The sequence below is a fragment of the Cygnus atratus genome, chromosome 1 (assembly GCF_013377495.2).
Source record: "Cygnus atratus isolate AKBS03 ecotype Queensland, Australia chromosome 1, CAtr_DNAZoo_HiC_assembly, whole genome shotgun sequence".
In the NCBI taxonomy this organism is placed as follows: domain Eukaryota; kingdom Metazoa; phylum Chordata; class Aves; order Anseriformes; family Anatidae; genus Cygnus; species Cygnus atratus.
Window position 1 is genome coordinate 112,956,152 of NC_066362.1, and position 16,673 is coordinate 112,972,824.

At 40.4% G+C, this 16,673-nt stretch overlaps 1 protein-coding gene across 1 annotated transcript in view; it reads right to left on the minus strand.

The window, feature by feature from the left end:
- Nucleotides 1–12,223, minus strand: part of HLCS (holocarboxylase synthetase) — a 127,521-nt gene extending 115,298 nt beyond the window's left edge. The window contains exons 1-4 of the mRNA XM_035545978.2: nt 12,000–12,223; nt 9,376–9,528; nt 3,997–4,159; nt 297–1,255 (exon numbers count right to left, since the gene is read on the minus strand). Coding sequence (XP_035401871.1) covers nt 297–1,255; nt 3,997–4,159; nt 9,376–9,528; nt 12,000–12,203 — 1,479 coding nt within the window. The 5' untranslated portion in view covers nt 12,204–12,223. The remainder of the gene's footprint in view (nt 1–296; nt 1,256–3,996; nt 4,160–9,375; nt 9,529–11,999) is intronic.
- Nucleotides 12,224–16,673: the final 4,450 nt, after the last annotated feature.

Genomic DNA, 16,673 nt, shown 5'->3' on the forward strand with positions numbered 1-16,673 from the left:
TGCATATCTGCTATCTCCTCTGCCACCCCTTGTGATCACGCATGATCTACAAATTCATGGCTACATGGTGGAGACAAGGAAATGGAACAGCAGTGACATTTTCTATCCTTCCTTAAGGATAGGATCAAGTAGAAACCATTCTGTGTTCAGCGTCCTTGTACGTTCACCAAGACATCCATCCATACTTGCCCCTTGAAAGCATCCCAAAGAACACACAGAAAGAACCATTGATTTTTTTTAGCATACTACAACATTGTGTAGGAATGTGTAAATCGATGCTTTTGCATAAACAGTACCTGAGAAAGAATGGCTTCTCCTCCGTTGTCTCCATAAGGCAGATGAACAATAACTATATCTTTATCAGCATTATTTAAATGACTCAATGGCTTCACTTTGCTGTTACTTTCCTTCCTTACTTCTTCAAAAATACAGCCACTGATCAAAAGGTTTAACTTCACTTCAGTGCTGTCAGTTTTAGAGACAACTAATTCATGAACAGTCTTCTTCAGTTTGTCTTTTCTCTTTATTTGTATACCACCAAATGTAAACGAGGAAGAAAACCCTAGAATCTTTCCACCCTTAGATAAAAACTTCATAAACTGTTCTTGGTTCTCATCAGAAATAGGCTCCTCTGTGGCAATGATCAACAGCAGTGCATTATCAATCCATGGAGCTTTCAGAACTTGTTCCTCATGCAGCTGGTAGATGGTGTAGTTGTCTGCATCGATGCATTCCAGGAGGATTGATTTTACTGGGTCAAATTCCACTTTTGCAGTTTCAGAACCAACATAAATCAACACATTAGGGGGCTTTCCAGCAAGGTTTACTCTCTTTATTCCTGTTGCCAGACAATCACCACCATTCTCTTCCAGTTTGCTATTGCAATGGTCAGAAAGTTCTGGAATGTCTTCCGCAGAGGCAAATCTGACAGATTCAATAGTGCTGTTTTCAAGTTGCAGACATTCGTGACAGCTGGAAAGATGCAAGTGATGATGCTCTCCAAAGCCTGCCTCTTTGTCAGATAGGCTGTTGGATTCATCTTCATACTTGCTTTCTTCCTCTAGCTTGGATTTCTCTTCTGCCTCTGGATCACCTTGTCCTACAGACTCAGCTACTCCTAACTTTGATTTAGCAGTAGTCCCGCGAGTAGCAGTAGGAGTTGCTTTATTCATCTGTGTACTGTTTCTACTCATCTCTTTTACAGACGGTGCCACCTGCGTCAACTCCTTCAGAGTAGATTCCTGTAAATGGACAGCTGGAAGAGTTAAATAATAAGAAAAAGGAGTTATAAAATTATATTAAAAGATCTATAACAAATATCACCATGCCAGCAGGATCTAGGTTTAATTTCTGTACAAATCATCTAGCATACTAATAATTCCACTAGTTTGACAAACTAAACCCTACCCCTTTGAATATTAAAAATTTGCACTCATAACATGTTATTTACTCTAATGACTATTTGTTTCAGGAAAGTCTGACAGGGCATAGCACTTGTCATTTACAGGGAACATTTAAATAAACACTAATGCTCTTTGGAAGTACACAAATATTTGGACAAAAATAAAACCTGACAGCTACCGTATGTGATCCAGACATGTTCTTAACAGTAGTCTATGGGAGGAATGGAAGGCAGTTTTCACATAAATGCATCGGCTTGTCAGCTTATATTATTTTGTCCATGACTAAAAAAAGTACAAAATGAAGCAAGGGAAGTACCTTTGGAAAAATACTGGTCTCTTAAGGAGGGTAGGGTGGAAAATTGCTTGCTGTTATTTTGAAATAAACTATTTTGAAATAAGCTATTCAAGTGATGATATTGGGTAAGATGGAAACACTGAACTATGTCTCTTGCATTGCTGTAGGCAGCAAAATAAAAGGTTTTGCACAAGTAAGAAAGGGAGAAGAAACATCTGAATTGCTTCTAATCTGCAGAAAGGGAGACATAACCAGCCACAGCAAGACATGAGCTAAAAATCCAAGGAAAACATAACAAATTGGAATGTTTAAACTCTCCCTTCCCCCCCGAATGGAAATGCAGAGATAAACAATTTCTGGCAAGTACAAATGAGAAAAGAAGGGCAATGATGCCTATTGTTATTAAAACTTGTAGAGCAAACTGAGAAAGAGGAGAGAAAAATTGCTCTTTATATGGTAAACGATTTCTTTCAGCTTCTGAGCCATGGAAATATTTCAAATCAAAGCACGCAAAATTTGACTGAATCCCCCTCCACTCCCACAAGGCCAAATAAACTTACTAAGTTGTTGTTTGTGATTTCTTATATAAATTCAGTGAGAAAGTAGATTAACAGAACAGTCAACTGGCACACAACACACCAGATCCAAATTCAATTCTTTCTTCACTTAAGAACACTTGAAATCCCTTGAATCTACATCCCTTTGCCTACTTTGGAGTGCAAATTTGAAGTATGAGTTTTCAGACCCCAGAGGGATTTTACAGCTACCAGCATATTATTCCATCAAGAAACTCCATCAGTCTCTTTTGAAGCAGTTTTAGCATGCACATAGTACCTGATGCAAAATGAGCCAGGAAAGTGGCTCTCCGTGACTCTTGGGAAACTATCCCAGCTTCTATCCCCTGCATGCATGCACGAACATTTTTGCAAAACAGCACCAAGAGAAGACTGAGTTTCATGCCACGTATATTTGCCAGCATATTCCTCATATTCCTGCCAGCTTGCTCCCTAGGTAGTTGTTCTTGATTTTGCCATTCCCTGGCATGTGCCAGTGCACTATAATCTACTTTTTTTTTTTAAATGAAAAAAAAAGGCTTTTTCTCTCATTTTGCAGTGAGAGTAAGGGGCTATAGAGGGATCTTTGCAGCCCAAATCACTGTATTATTGTAGGTGACCTCATGACCCCACAGTTTTATCAACACAGATGAGAAGGCACAACTGGAGAAGAAACAAGACTGTTGTTGAAGAAAAAAAAATGGATCTAGTCACAGAGAGCCCACCACTTCAGAATACCCTAGAATGTACTAATGTGCAGTCCGTATTAGAACCATGCTGGAAACAAACGTTCAACTTTCATGAAGGAAAGAGAGGTGAACCTTGGACTTCCCACAGCTCAGACAACGATTCCATTTAAGTATAGTATTACAAATGGAACCACTACTACTACTTGTCATCTGTGTGTGATTCGCCCTAACTTCCTCCCTATCTTAGCTGAAGCTATTAAGCTAATGAGGACACAATTGCTAATAGCTTTGATATTATTAAAATTACCTCCTAAAAGAAATAAACCATCCACCAAAAACTCAAAAGTCAATTAGCACTGACAACATCCTCCTTCCCCTGGTTATTTCTCTCCATCTGTTCAGAAAGCATGTGAGCTCTTCTCTCAGTGAATGAAGATGCTCAGTTTAGAGCAATTGTTCTCAAACTGTGTTTAGCTTTGAAGATACTTTCATTTCAAAACTGAAAAGAAAACATTTGACTAAAACCTTCTGTAATTTTTGCAAATAGATCAGTTAATCTAACAGGCAAAATTTACAGAAACAGTATTTTCCAACTTAACCATCGTGATGTTTATACTTTCATGCATATTTGCAAAAGGAAAATACCATCTTGGGTACTCAAGGATATCATTGTACTAAGGTTAATAATTATAGGCAGTAGCTTATGAGGCACTACAGGAATAAAAAATAATGTTTTTTAATTCCAATATCTTTGAACTATTTTTCTGTTATTTTTGTTGCTGTATTCATAACACATTCTGTAAAGAAAAACTCAATCAAAAAGTGGTCTAATTTTTCAACAATCTCTATATTTGACTGTATTCAGTATAAAATATGACAGTACAAGAGTGATGAAATGCCTAAAATGACAACAGGAAGAAAACATTGCACAAAAAGAAAAGCATGTTTACTTATGTAGGTATGAGTATGAAGATGTAGGTATGAAGAATACAGTCCTAAAATAGCCATAAAACAGATGTTTTACCATTAAAAACACAGTTTACAAAAATACTTACAAACAATCTTGTGTGGCACCATTCCGTTATCCATTTGAAGCCTGTCTTCCATGAATGCTATTCCAAGGTTACTGAAATTATCTACACTTGCTTCAGCAATTAATTTATAAGGTTCCCCAGCTTTATAGGCCAATGGTGAACAATAGTCTGACCACTTCACAACCTAAGAATAAATCATATGCGTGTTTTTCAGTTTGAAAATGATACAGCAAAATATCAAAATACCAACAGTATAATGCTTCTGTGAGATCAACTGCAAGTAAAACTTCCCTTCCTTCCCTAAGGATTCTGCTATTAAAAAGCCTCACAACAATAGGCAGAGCTAACAAAGGGACATTATCGAACCAAAAAAGCACAACTGGTGAATTCAAGTACCAGAAATAATTTTATTATTTTATCAGAAGCATTAAGTAAGCGTAAAAGATTCAAGTTGCTCATATACATCAAAAATTCTGCTCTCCAGAAAGCCGTTATGAAAATTACACGCTTGGGTTCAGCTGCTTAGAGAAGGTTTGTGAAACCCAAACTATACAGTTGTAGTGGCTTGGAAAACAACTTTCATGTTTAACTGTAAAACCACCAGGTCAGCTGCATGCTTTAACATGCAGGTTAAACTCAAACTTTGAAATACAAGCACAAGTAATAGCTTCAAACCATCCACACCAGAACACACAGCTGGTGAAAGCCAGCCCTCAAATTCATGACAGATGTAACACTCAGGTCCTGGACATAATGACCACTCACTGGTTAAAGCAATAACAATGAATTTCATAGAATCATAGAATCATTAGGGTTGGAGAAGACCTCCAAGATCATCTGGTCCAATCATCCCCCTACTACCAATGTCACCCATTAAACCATATCCCTAAGTACCAGGTCCAACCTTTCCTTAAACACCCCCAGGGGCAGTGATTCTACCACTTCCCTTGGGCAACCCATTCCAGTGCCTGACTGCTCTGTCTGAGAAGAAATGTCTCCTAATTTCCAACCTAAACCTCCCCTGGAGTTTCTACTTCTAGGACCTGAAAGGTCATCTCTACTACTCCATACCAGGATATATTTCTGGGCACAATGGTATCAACCAGTTCTGAAGAAAAACAACATCTGCTTCTGGAAGATACCTATACTAGACCCTGACAGACTTGTATCACTGGAGTTGGAGCATCAGTCAGACTTCCCCCTACTGTCACTGCAGGAATTCGTGACCAAATCAGCCAGAATTACCCCCAGCTGACTGCCTTGAGTGATGTCCTGAACAGCACTGCCACTTTCCAGATGGAAGGGATTCCCAGCTGTGTAGTCCATTGGTGCAATACCCACAGCTGAAATGGAAGTATCCAGTTGTAGTCATCAGGGGTATTACTCTCAGAGCCTACTGCTAACTGTTAGCAATTTGTGATTGCTGGTAGCTAACATGTAACGATACATTTATGATACTGGCTTCCTCCTCTTTTGTTAAATTGATTATCTACTCCCACAGCATTGTATTGACGTTCACAGCATAAAGGACTGACCTACAGTCAGTAGTACGCTACTGCCATGTTACTTTCAGCCACCAGACATTCAGCCACCTCCAGGAGAGTGGTGCTCATCGCGCCTAGTGTTTTTTGGGAAGACAAACGTCATCACTCCAAATGTCTCCCCCTTCCTCCTTCTTTCCCCCAGCTGTTATTGCTGAGCATGACACCATGTCATATGGGACATCCCTCTGGCCAGCTTGGGCCAGCTGTCCTGGCTGTGTCCCCCCCAGCACCCCTAGCCTCCTCATTGGCAGGGCAGCATGAGAAGCAGAAAAGTCCTTGGTTCTGTGTAAGAGCCGCTCTGCAACAACTAAAACATCAATGTGTTACCACCACTATTGTCATCAAAAATCCAAACCACTGCATCATACAAGCCTCTACATAGAAAATTAACTCTATCCCAGCCAAATCCATGATATCATATCTGGGGCAACCAGAATAATAATAAAAGTCTTAGGTCAGACCCCAGGGAAGAGGAAAGGCTATGAAACATGAAACGCTTAGTCACAACCTGCATGGAGCTCTCTGATATCAGATTTTCTGTAAGACCAGAAGTGCTTGTTCTAATCCACATCGTAGACACATGCACATACCACCGTTCTGGACCAGAATTTTTCCAACAGCTATGCAGCTGCCATGTCTCTTTGCCCAGGAATTCAGCAAGAGGTCAATCATTCTTAGACACTCAAGACTGTCTAACCTTTCTCACCTTTCTCTCTTCTCCTTCTCTGCATGTCCTTCAAGTCAAGTCTTCTATAACCCTCTCTCTTTTCTTCAGCATATGACTTTGGGCTACCCCCTGTGGTAGAGGGTAAGAGACTCATACCATTTTTAAGATATCCTTTAGATATCCTTTCTTACCCAGAGAACAGGCACAAGCGGCTAACACCCATGTCACCTGTAAACTGTGAGGATATATTGAGGCTTTTACCATTTTTCATGGCACCAAGTAAAACATTCGACAGAATAAGAAGGAACAACAAAAAGTAGTTATTGCTGTTTAGTGCAAATAAAGTAAATACACAAAAGAACCTCAAAAAGTTAGGGTGCTGCCAAGACATACGACCTGGAATCCTGCTCATGCAACAATCCACAATGTACAAAAGTCCTCAGAAAGCACTTTCAAACCAGCCAAGCTTTCCTGCTTCTTCATCAAAATTCTGTCAGAATACAAAATGAAAGGCTAGCTCTCATTAAGAGATGAGAATTTCTTTATACTCCTCCTTTCTAGATCCACCCCAGTTTCAGCAGAAACCAGTCACAGATCACCAATTGCTGTATAAAGAACAGCTTTTCTATCTAGAAATTCTTGTAGGCCACAGGAACAATCTGTTCTTACAATCCCTGTCTGTGTTGACAGCTGGCTGCCAGAGGTAGCAGAATTAAAAGCACTTCTAGTGAAGTGACATGTACACAGAACTATAATAAACAAAGCAGCAGTTCTTTTCCTCTTTAGTTTCAGTCTTTTGTCTGGACTATTGCTTTTGAGCTTGATAAATCAAATTCATTATTATTAATGTCTATAAAAGAATGCAAACATTTTTCATTCTAAAAAAATGCAAACAAAAATCAACAAGATAAAAAACACAACCCACAATTCTGCCTAATAACAAACGCCAAAAGAGCTTCAACCCAGATGTTGCTTTTGTGGACCTCTGTTATGAAAAAGAAAAATAAATAAATAAATAAATAAAAGAGGAAAAAAAAAAACTCCCTCAGCCTTGAGTTGGCCCAGCACACCACGTTGCCTCTGAGACAATGTAGGGAGCACAACAGGCATCCTGTCTAGTTATCTCCCACGATCAGAACCCACCTGGATGATTCCTCGGACTTACACCAAAGGCAACAAAAACATCAACAAAATAGCTAATGTGGCTACTTCCTATGTGTTCCAAGGAAATACAAAGCGAGCTGGACCAGGATCAGAAGGCTTCAGCAGAAAAGGTCTCGGAGCTCTCAACAAGCTTTCAGTGCCTCTAGTCCTCACAGTCCAATCTTCATGGAGATAATGATCTGGCCTGATGTAGCATGGAGATAATGATCTGGCCTGATCTGGCACTTTACGTGGACATCATTCCTCTAGAGGGCAAAGACTACCACGTTCCAAAAGCATGCTCTGTTCTCCATTCAGAGGCCTACATGGAAGGTGAAGGTACTAAAAATTGGATTGCAGACACATCTGGATTTGTGCCTGTTCCGGATCTGTCCTTCTGTTCCTGTACTGAAGTTAGGTAAGTCTGTTTACCATCCACTCTGTTCTCAGTGTTCACTCCAGCAGTGAGTGCTCTGGATCGTCTCTCAGAACAAGCTGCCTGGAAAATGCATGTTCCTCATCCAGGGGAGCCGATGAGCCACCACCACTTGCGGACGTGACTGGTTTCCTTCAACAACAAAAAGGGCCTGGCACGCTGATGCCAGAAAGCAAGGATGACAGATGGTCCTGTGGGGTGCCGAGTAGGGACCGTTCGGGAAGACACCTTGCTGACTCCCTTCAGATGGGGACCCTAGCTTGTAGCGTAGCATAAAATAGCTTATTTATTAGAGAGGACTCTGTCTATCTTGGTCATCAGGCCAGACATTTTACTACTGTCTCCCCAGAGATATCCTAGCATGCCTGTCTTTCCGTATCTTCTCTTTCCAGTAGGCAGTATGGTCCATTCTGTCCTTTTCACTAAGGAGAGCGTACAACGTGCAAAAACAGACTGCCTTAGGAAGGATCTCAGGCAACCTGTACAACAATCAAGACTTTTCCTTCCCTCAAAGTTAAGTTTATCTTTTGCTTTGACTTACAACTTTTCTTCCCCTTCAGACCTGCATCCAAGCTGAGACACCCGGGCAGCAAAAATTCCTCATCTGAGGAAAAAGTTACTGAACAACAAAATTTAGGGGAGAGAGGAGTTGTCTCAAGTTCACAGTAAGTTTTGATAGGGTCTGGATACTCCTTTTAATACATAATTCATTCAGAGATGCTATATATACACACAGTAAGTCAAATTTTAGAACATCATCTTTTAAATCTGTCTTTCCTCTTTCAGCACAGTAATGGAGAAGGAACTTTAGGATTTCTAAGCATCTAGGATGTGAACATTTTCTAAGTATGCTTGCCATAAGGATTTCAGTACTAGTTTAATTTATATCTCTACATGCCTCAAGAACATTTTGTCAGTATTATTCATTAAAGGTCAAACACCATTTATAAGATTGCAAACAAGAAGTACTGACATTCCCTCACTGCATTTTATAGAAAAGAAATGAATTGATTTGGGCCTTTCTTCTATAGACTTTGACAAAATTACCCAAATGTATAACACCAAACTTGTATTTATAAATCACAGTGGAAGGAAGCTTCCAAGAGAGGTTTCCATTTCAATTACAACTTTTTACACTCAGTCTGAGACTTGAAGAGCTTTTCAGAAATCATAACATATGCTTGCTTTGTGTATTTTTACTTCGGCATTTACTTCAGCTAGTGTCAGAGACAACATACTGAGCTAAGTGGACTTCTGATCTGCCTCAGTATGACAGCTCTCGAGCTGTTTTTTCCTGTTCAACATATATAACCATATATGCTTCACCCAATCATGACAGAATTCTGCAGTTTCCGTCCACAGACAGAGAAGCGTGCTACAAAAATAAACCACTCAAGAAAATGTCTATGGGTTTATTTAAAGTATAAAATAGAACTAAAGTATTAAGTGATCAAGTTTAATGAATAGCTTATATTTTTATTCCTAAAATCATTGTAAATGTACAAAATCTATCTGCCATTGATTTGTTTCCTTGAAGCATTTCAGAGTTATGCCTACCAAATGAGTTCTCCATACTACTTTCTTTGCAAGAAACAAAGAGAACTGCTTACCTCTTTTGAAGAGACAGGTACTTTCTGCAAGTTATCTGTCTGAGCTGAAATGCTTTCTGTCACAAAAGCTATATGTTCTGCTTCTAGTAATTTATCAGGATAAATAAAAGGAGAAATGAGAAGTAGACTCCATCTGTTTAAATCATCAAGGAGCTGAAAGAAACAGGAAAGAAAAATAACTCTATATGGAACATCTGATTTAATAATTCTTTTCTAAATTATCCCCAGCCCAAATTCAAATCTGACCCTTCAGCTTAACATGAATACTCTCTGTAATGCCATGAGGAAAACAACTTCCCATGAGGACAAAAAGGGGTAAAAGGTCTGAATCATTAAGCAGAAACATGTCAAAAGTAAAATAAAAAGTGACAACCCAAGCTTTCAAGCCAATCCGGATTCCAGCTGTCAGCATTGCCACAGGAGTACACAACTGAGTGGGCCCCTGATGACAACCGTGCCATTGGCACCATGACTTTTGTGGGCCGTTTGCCACTGGACTCCGCCATCTGCAGCATCCTTCATTCGACCCAATCCTCTTCTCCTATCCACGCTACAGTCCACCCTGCCTCCTCCTTCCTTCTGTCTTCCCCCCTGACTACACAAACCCATGGCCCTGCTGCCTTGGTTCTGGTTCTTGATGGCAGAAGAGTGCTGCCAGCTCCCTGGCAGGGGCTGAGAAAGCAGTCTTAATGCATGGCCTGCCTGAGCAGTCAGGACAGCGCCAGTGCCGCTGCCTGGCTAGCACTGCAGGTGGCTTTCATTCCAGTCGGGTAACAGTCCTCCAGGAAACCTTCTGTCCCACAGCCAAATAATATACACTGCCTCTGCACCCACCTGCCCGAAGAGCAGTCAGCCCATGAGCCACAAATGACCCAAGAACCACACATTATATGGGTCTAATTTTTAGGATACCTAATTTATCTAACTTATAAAGTTTTAGGATGTCTTTCCTAAAGCCAGTTATATAATGACAGTTATATTTTGCTGACAGGTAGAGCCTCCTAAGAACTATCACAAATTCCTAATCTTAAAAAATGATTTGAAATAAAAGGAGAGGGTACTTTTTAAAGTATTAAATCTTCATGTACTAGCACCTAAATAATTCATTCAGTTTGTAACTCTAAACTTAAAGAAATAAATCATTCAAAGGAAGTTTGCCCTTAAGGTAGTCCATCCACTTAGCAGACCATTGGGCAAGCACTTTTCTTCATTAAATTATAAAAATTGTTCCCTCACTCGTCCTCATTAAGGAGCAAACAAAGGTCAATAGCTGGCATCACTATACCAAAAAACAGCATTAAGAACCTCAACACTTCTCAATAAATAATCTGTTCCCATATCATCTTATGTCAAATTTTACACTGATATTGCATTGAACTGTATTTTTCTGCCATATTTTAAAAGTAACAAACATCAAAAGAAATAGTTATTTCAGTACCACTGTGCTAGAAACAGGTTTTGTATGCCTTCAGTAACTTTAGGTAGGAATATAAGAAAGAGTTGCCTTTGAACACGTTGCATGTATATACATCACTCCACATGTAAATGGAAACAGTGCAATATTAAGTCTTGCTTGAAAAACTAAAATTAAAGGGGATAGACAGACAGGCTAGACTGCCTGACCAGCTTCACAGAGCATGGAAGCTGCAAGAGCAAACACTGCTACCTTCCACAGGAAAGTGAACTGAACTGATGAAGCTTTATACTACCTTAAGCGCCCAATTTGACTACAGATCAAACAACAACACTCGACAGGTTACCATTTACGACCGCTGCTATCTTATCTTAAGGAAGTTACTGACTGCAGCCCAGAGGCGGTTACACCTACTTAGAAACCAAACTAGCTCAGCTAGCTTCCTAGAAGCCAAAAAAACATGAGAATTAACCTTTTTTCTCTTCACAGTGTCTGGGGACGATGCCACCCCTATCCGTAATGCCATTAGGTCAGAACCCTTGGGTGTCACACGACCGAGGTGTAGGGTGGCAGGCGTCTCACACAGGGACTCAGAGTCATATGCAACTGGGAACTTTCCGTGCATATTTTTAAGGGGCAAATACATTTTGATTAACAGAACTTTCAGTGCATATTTTGAAGGGGCGAGTACGTTTTGAATAAGAGCCCTGACTTTATGCCAAAGTTCAAGAAAAAAAAAATGGATCTCTGGGGGGTTTCCTAACTGCCCCCTGCACAAATAAACTGACAAGCTTATAAAGTCAGTCTGCATAAATAACATTACAGACAGGGAAAAAAAAAATAAGTGTTTAGTGTGCGAGAAGCTCCTTCAGGAACGAGAAGTGGTTTAAGAGCTTTAACAAAGCATCAATTAACTAGCGGTTAACTTTTCCTGGGATTCTCAGATTGCCACCACCTCTTTGACGCGGGATGCAACCCGCTCGTTAGAAAAAGGCGATATTTGATGATTTATTTGTGATTTTTTTAGCCTCGGGAGGGGACGGCCGCGCCGGCAGCGGCCCCCCCCCCCCCCCCCTCGGTTGCCGTGGCGACGGCTGAGCCGTCGCCACGGCAACCGGGGGGGGGGGGGGGGGCCGCTGCCGGCGCGGCCGCTCCCCGCCCCTCTCGCCTTGCCCCGCAGCGCAGCGCCCCGTCCCCGCGCCTCGGTTACCTGCGCCTCGTCCGTGAAGAAGACTTTGTTCCCCAGCCTGAGGCACACGCGCTCCTCGGGCGGCGCGGCGCGGCGGCAGCAGCGGCAGCAGAAGGTGAAGGAGCAGCGGGAGCGGTGCAGGCGCCGCACGGTGCGCCGGATGAGCGCGGCCGAGCAAGGCCCCCAGCGCGCCCATAGGTAGAGGTAGCACAGCGTGATCAGCATGGCGGGCGCGGCCCACCCCCCCCCGCCTTCCCCCCCTCCCCTCCCGCCTCCTATCGCCCCGCCCCGCCAACGGCCACCAACGGCCGGCAACCGCCGGGCAGGGCCACGCCCCCAGTCACGCCCCTAGCCACGCCCACCCCCCGTTGGCTCCCTCTCCCCCTCCCACCCTTCCCTCTGCCTCTCCGATTGGCTGCCTGCCTGCCGCCTCGCCCCTTTTAAATGGCGGCGATGGCCTAACGGAGTGCTGGGGTGGAGCGCAACCGCTGCCGTTCGGGGTTCCTGCCTCAAGGGGAGGCCTCGGGGGGCGGTTGGGGGATGTGTGCCGCCCGAAAGACAAAACTGCGTTTGAAACAAGGGAAAAGAAACTAATTAAGTACATTAAATTAAATAACAGCCTGGATTGTATTTTTGTGTGGTGTGAATTGTTACAAAATTCCTGTGGGATGGTGTTTTGACCAATTTTAACCAATTCCTCAAGGAATCATTCAGCTCCTGCTCTCCAAAGTCAACGCTGTCCACATGAACAATGTTTTGAGGTGAAAGCAAGTATTTAGTGGTTTAGCATTGTGGGTTATGGGCTCTGCCATCCACACGTTACACTATAGATGCAATTCAGAGGGCTAGACTTGTGTTTCTGTTATGGAAATGCTTCCTCAACCATCAGGTGTGTTGGATGAATTGTATGAAAGTATACGCCGTAGACAAAACAATAACAGCCAAATTTATTGCTAGTTTCCATGCAGAAACATTGAATGAGTCTTCCTCAAGAATGATTCTGCTTTGCCACCCAACCTTATTTCAGTGTTCATTGCATCTTCTGGGGGCAGCGTCTCGGGTCACAAACACAGGAAAAACGCCAGACATCAGATCCCGGACATACGGATAGCCACCAGAGGGCAAAGCAGGCACGAACTGACATGTTTGATTTCACTTAATTCGTTTAATTCAATTGGATTGACCAAATGAGAAACCTGAAATCACTGTTCTGAGGGGCCAGTCGTTGAACCAGGAGTGAAGAGTATATTGGGGAATAAAACTGTATGATGGGCATGTGCCATGTGTGCTACAGACACAACTTGCCACTAGGGTAGAAGCAGTAAACAACTTACACAAGGTATCCGCTACTCATCTGGCATGTCTATGCATGAAAGTTATTAAATAATTCTTATATTTTATGTGAAAGGTCTTGTGTAGTGGTAATACTGGATTCTATAAAAAGAACACCTAACAGTCTGATCCTGGTGGCTATTTAGTGAGTAGAAGAAAAAAAATATATGAGGAAAACTGCAAGAAGACTAAAAGAAAGACAGTGACATCATCATTAAACAGTTGTAGCTGATTGATATGTAACAATCATTTCCTGAACGAGACATGAAGCTACATTCTTTTTTATTATTCTGAACTCAAGGTCTTTTATGCTCTTGGAAATTTACTAAAATAGGTATTATAAAATCACAATTTTCCAAAAGGATCTCCAGCAACACCACAGTAGCATTGTAGATAAACAAGGAACAAATCAGCCATGCAGTTTGGTATGGGTATCAATATCAAAAAAACACCACCAGTACTATGGCAGGCATTTTTAGTACCGTGACAGACAATTTTATTTCTTTAAATCTGCACCCACAGCAGAAGCTTATCCAAAATGACAGGAACCTCTGACATAATTTTGATTTCTACAACACATGGTGGAAATGTTTGACATGTTCAGTTGGAATATCAAATAATTTGAACAATTCCCTCCCTCCATTTCAACTTTAAGAAGTATCACCCCTGTATCGCTACTATATCCTGTACACATTCTACAGAGAGAGAAACTAAGTCTCTAGTGGTTCTAACTTTGCATTATGCACTGTTTCTTTGTGTAGATTATCTTATGCAGGAAGTCAAAATACTTACACAGGCACATCAAAAGAAAGAAAACAAGCAAAGTGTACAGCCTCTAAAGAAAGCTCTCAGCTTTGGAATTCACTTTCTCTCTAACAGTTCAACAGTCCATGCATTGCTGACCTTCAGAGCACACTGCTAAACACAACTGTTTATATAACCTTTGCACAATGAGGAACATACTTTGTTTAATCCTTCAGTATTCAATGACAGCATTGAATGCTGTCAACTGTATTTTGATTTTTTTTTAAGGTTGCTTTACCCTGCAAAACTTTATGAATATATGAGAAAAATGAGTCAAAACTTCCTGATACAAGGGAATCTAAAGCAGAACAATATATAGGCAAAAACAGTCACCATTTTAAGACAGTGAAATGTGGGAACATTCTCAATAAGAATAATTTGAAGCCATAACATTACTGTAGGTGTTCAAATTTCTGTCAGAGTGTAGCTTAGACTTAATCGTGACAGGCTCTGATTAAAAGGTTAGGAATTTTATACTGGGAAACATTCTTTTTGTATTATTATAAAGTCAAGGCCATTTACGCACTAGGAAATTTACTAAAATAGGTATTCTAAAATAACTATGTCAATCAGTTTCTCCGTAAAGGAGGGTGGAAGGAAGCCTTGAAAATAAACAGTGAGTAATATTAGCTCTCAGACTTCCCAGAACTCTTGCTTGTTTGTCAGAGAGAACAGATTACAGAAAAATGTTGCAAGATGCAGAACACAGGCACACACAGACATGAAATTGTTTAAAGAGAATTAGGTAAAGCTTGAATAAAAGGCATAGGCTAAATTTTGAATTTCTGCCTGCAGTCTGGGGGAATCCCCACCCTTAAATGAGACAGATGGGCCAATTTCAGCATAGAGGGGTTAAGTCTCTTTAGGCTCTTTAAAAAGCCGATGTGGGAAGGTTCCCAAAAGACTCAGAACATGGGGGTCAAGTCTACCATGAAACCCCAATATGGAAGAGTTTCTCTCTCTCTCTCTCTTTTTTTTTTTTTTTTAACTTTAAAATGAGTATTATGAGACTGGCTTTGCTGTACTTTGTAAATGACTTTGCTTCTTCCTCTTCCCTGTCCCATGAGAACTTTTCCAACAATTTATTTTTGAGGAGCTTTGCATGCTATTAATGGCTATAAATGCCTATGTTATGTTGTTTAATGCCAGGTATTATTTAAAACTATAAATGCTTTAGAACCAACCTGACTCCAGGACCTATCCAATTCATATTGAATATTATTTATTCTTGCAAATGCATAAATGCTTTTATGAGAAAACTGAGTAAAACAGGTTTCCATCAGAAATAGACAAGCATTTGTAACAGAATCAGTGTTTTCTGATTCTGTGTTTTTCGCCAAATGCAGCACCTCGTATTTAAAATAAGTATATTGCAAAAAGTAAAGTAGTTCTTCCTTCCAGTACCTAAAGAGGGCTACAGGAAAATTGGGGACGGACTCTGTGTCAGGGAGTGTAGTGACAGGAAAAGGGGGAATGGCTTTAAACTAAAAGAGGGAACATTTAGAATAGATAAAATGAAGAAATTCTTCACTCAGAGGGTGGTGAGGCACTGGACCAGGTTGCCCAGAGAAGCTGTGGATGTCCCATCCCTGGAAGTGTTCAAGGCCAGGCTGGATGGGGCCTTGGCCAACCTCATCTAGTGGGAGGTGTCCCTGCCCATAGCAGGGGGCTTGGAATTAGATTGTCTTTAAAGTCCCTTCTAACCCAAACCATTCTATGATTCTTAAAATTAGACAGCTATGAATGGAGTAACCACTGGTTTTCTTTTTTTTTTCTTCTTTTTCTTCTTTTTCTTTTTTTTTCTTTTCTCTTTTTCTCTTTCTTTTTTTTCTTTTTCTTTTTCTTTTTCTTTTTTTTTCTTTCTTTTTCTTTTTCTTTTTCTTTTTCTTTTTCTTTTTCTTTTTCTTTTTCTTTTTCTTTTTCTTTTTCTTTTTCTTTTTCTTTTTCTTTCTTTTTTTCTTTTTTCCTTTTCTTTTTCTTTTTCTTCCTTTTCTTTTTCTTTTTCCTTTTTCTTTGAAACTAAAGATCAAACATTAATACAGTTGCTCATATTTTACTGGACTAAACCATTTTCCACATATCTGTAATCGGAATTTAGCTAATGATTTCCATGAAAATACCAGTTAAAGATGTATGCTTCAATTAATTAATACAACAATGTAATATTAACTTACATTTTTATATGTTACCTATCGATTACATTAGATTACATTATAACTTCATTAACAAAATAATATGTTCAATAATTTTATAACAGATTTGGTCTTGCAGGGCTTTATCAACAGATTTATTTGATGGTAACTTTCCATATTCCAGAGAGCTATGCTTTAGTAGTTTAGGCTTTAATTCTGCACTAATATCCCTGTTGGCAGATCCTGTCCAGAGCTATAAATCAATTATCCCCACATATGGATCCGATTGCAAGATTGGGACCATATACATCAGTTGTGTAATGCACACTTCCTTTTCAGCTATCAAGTTAAATTAGATCTAAATAAAACTAAGCTGATGAAATTACATAGTTGTATTTAAGACTGTAATTCAGCAAAATATGTAATT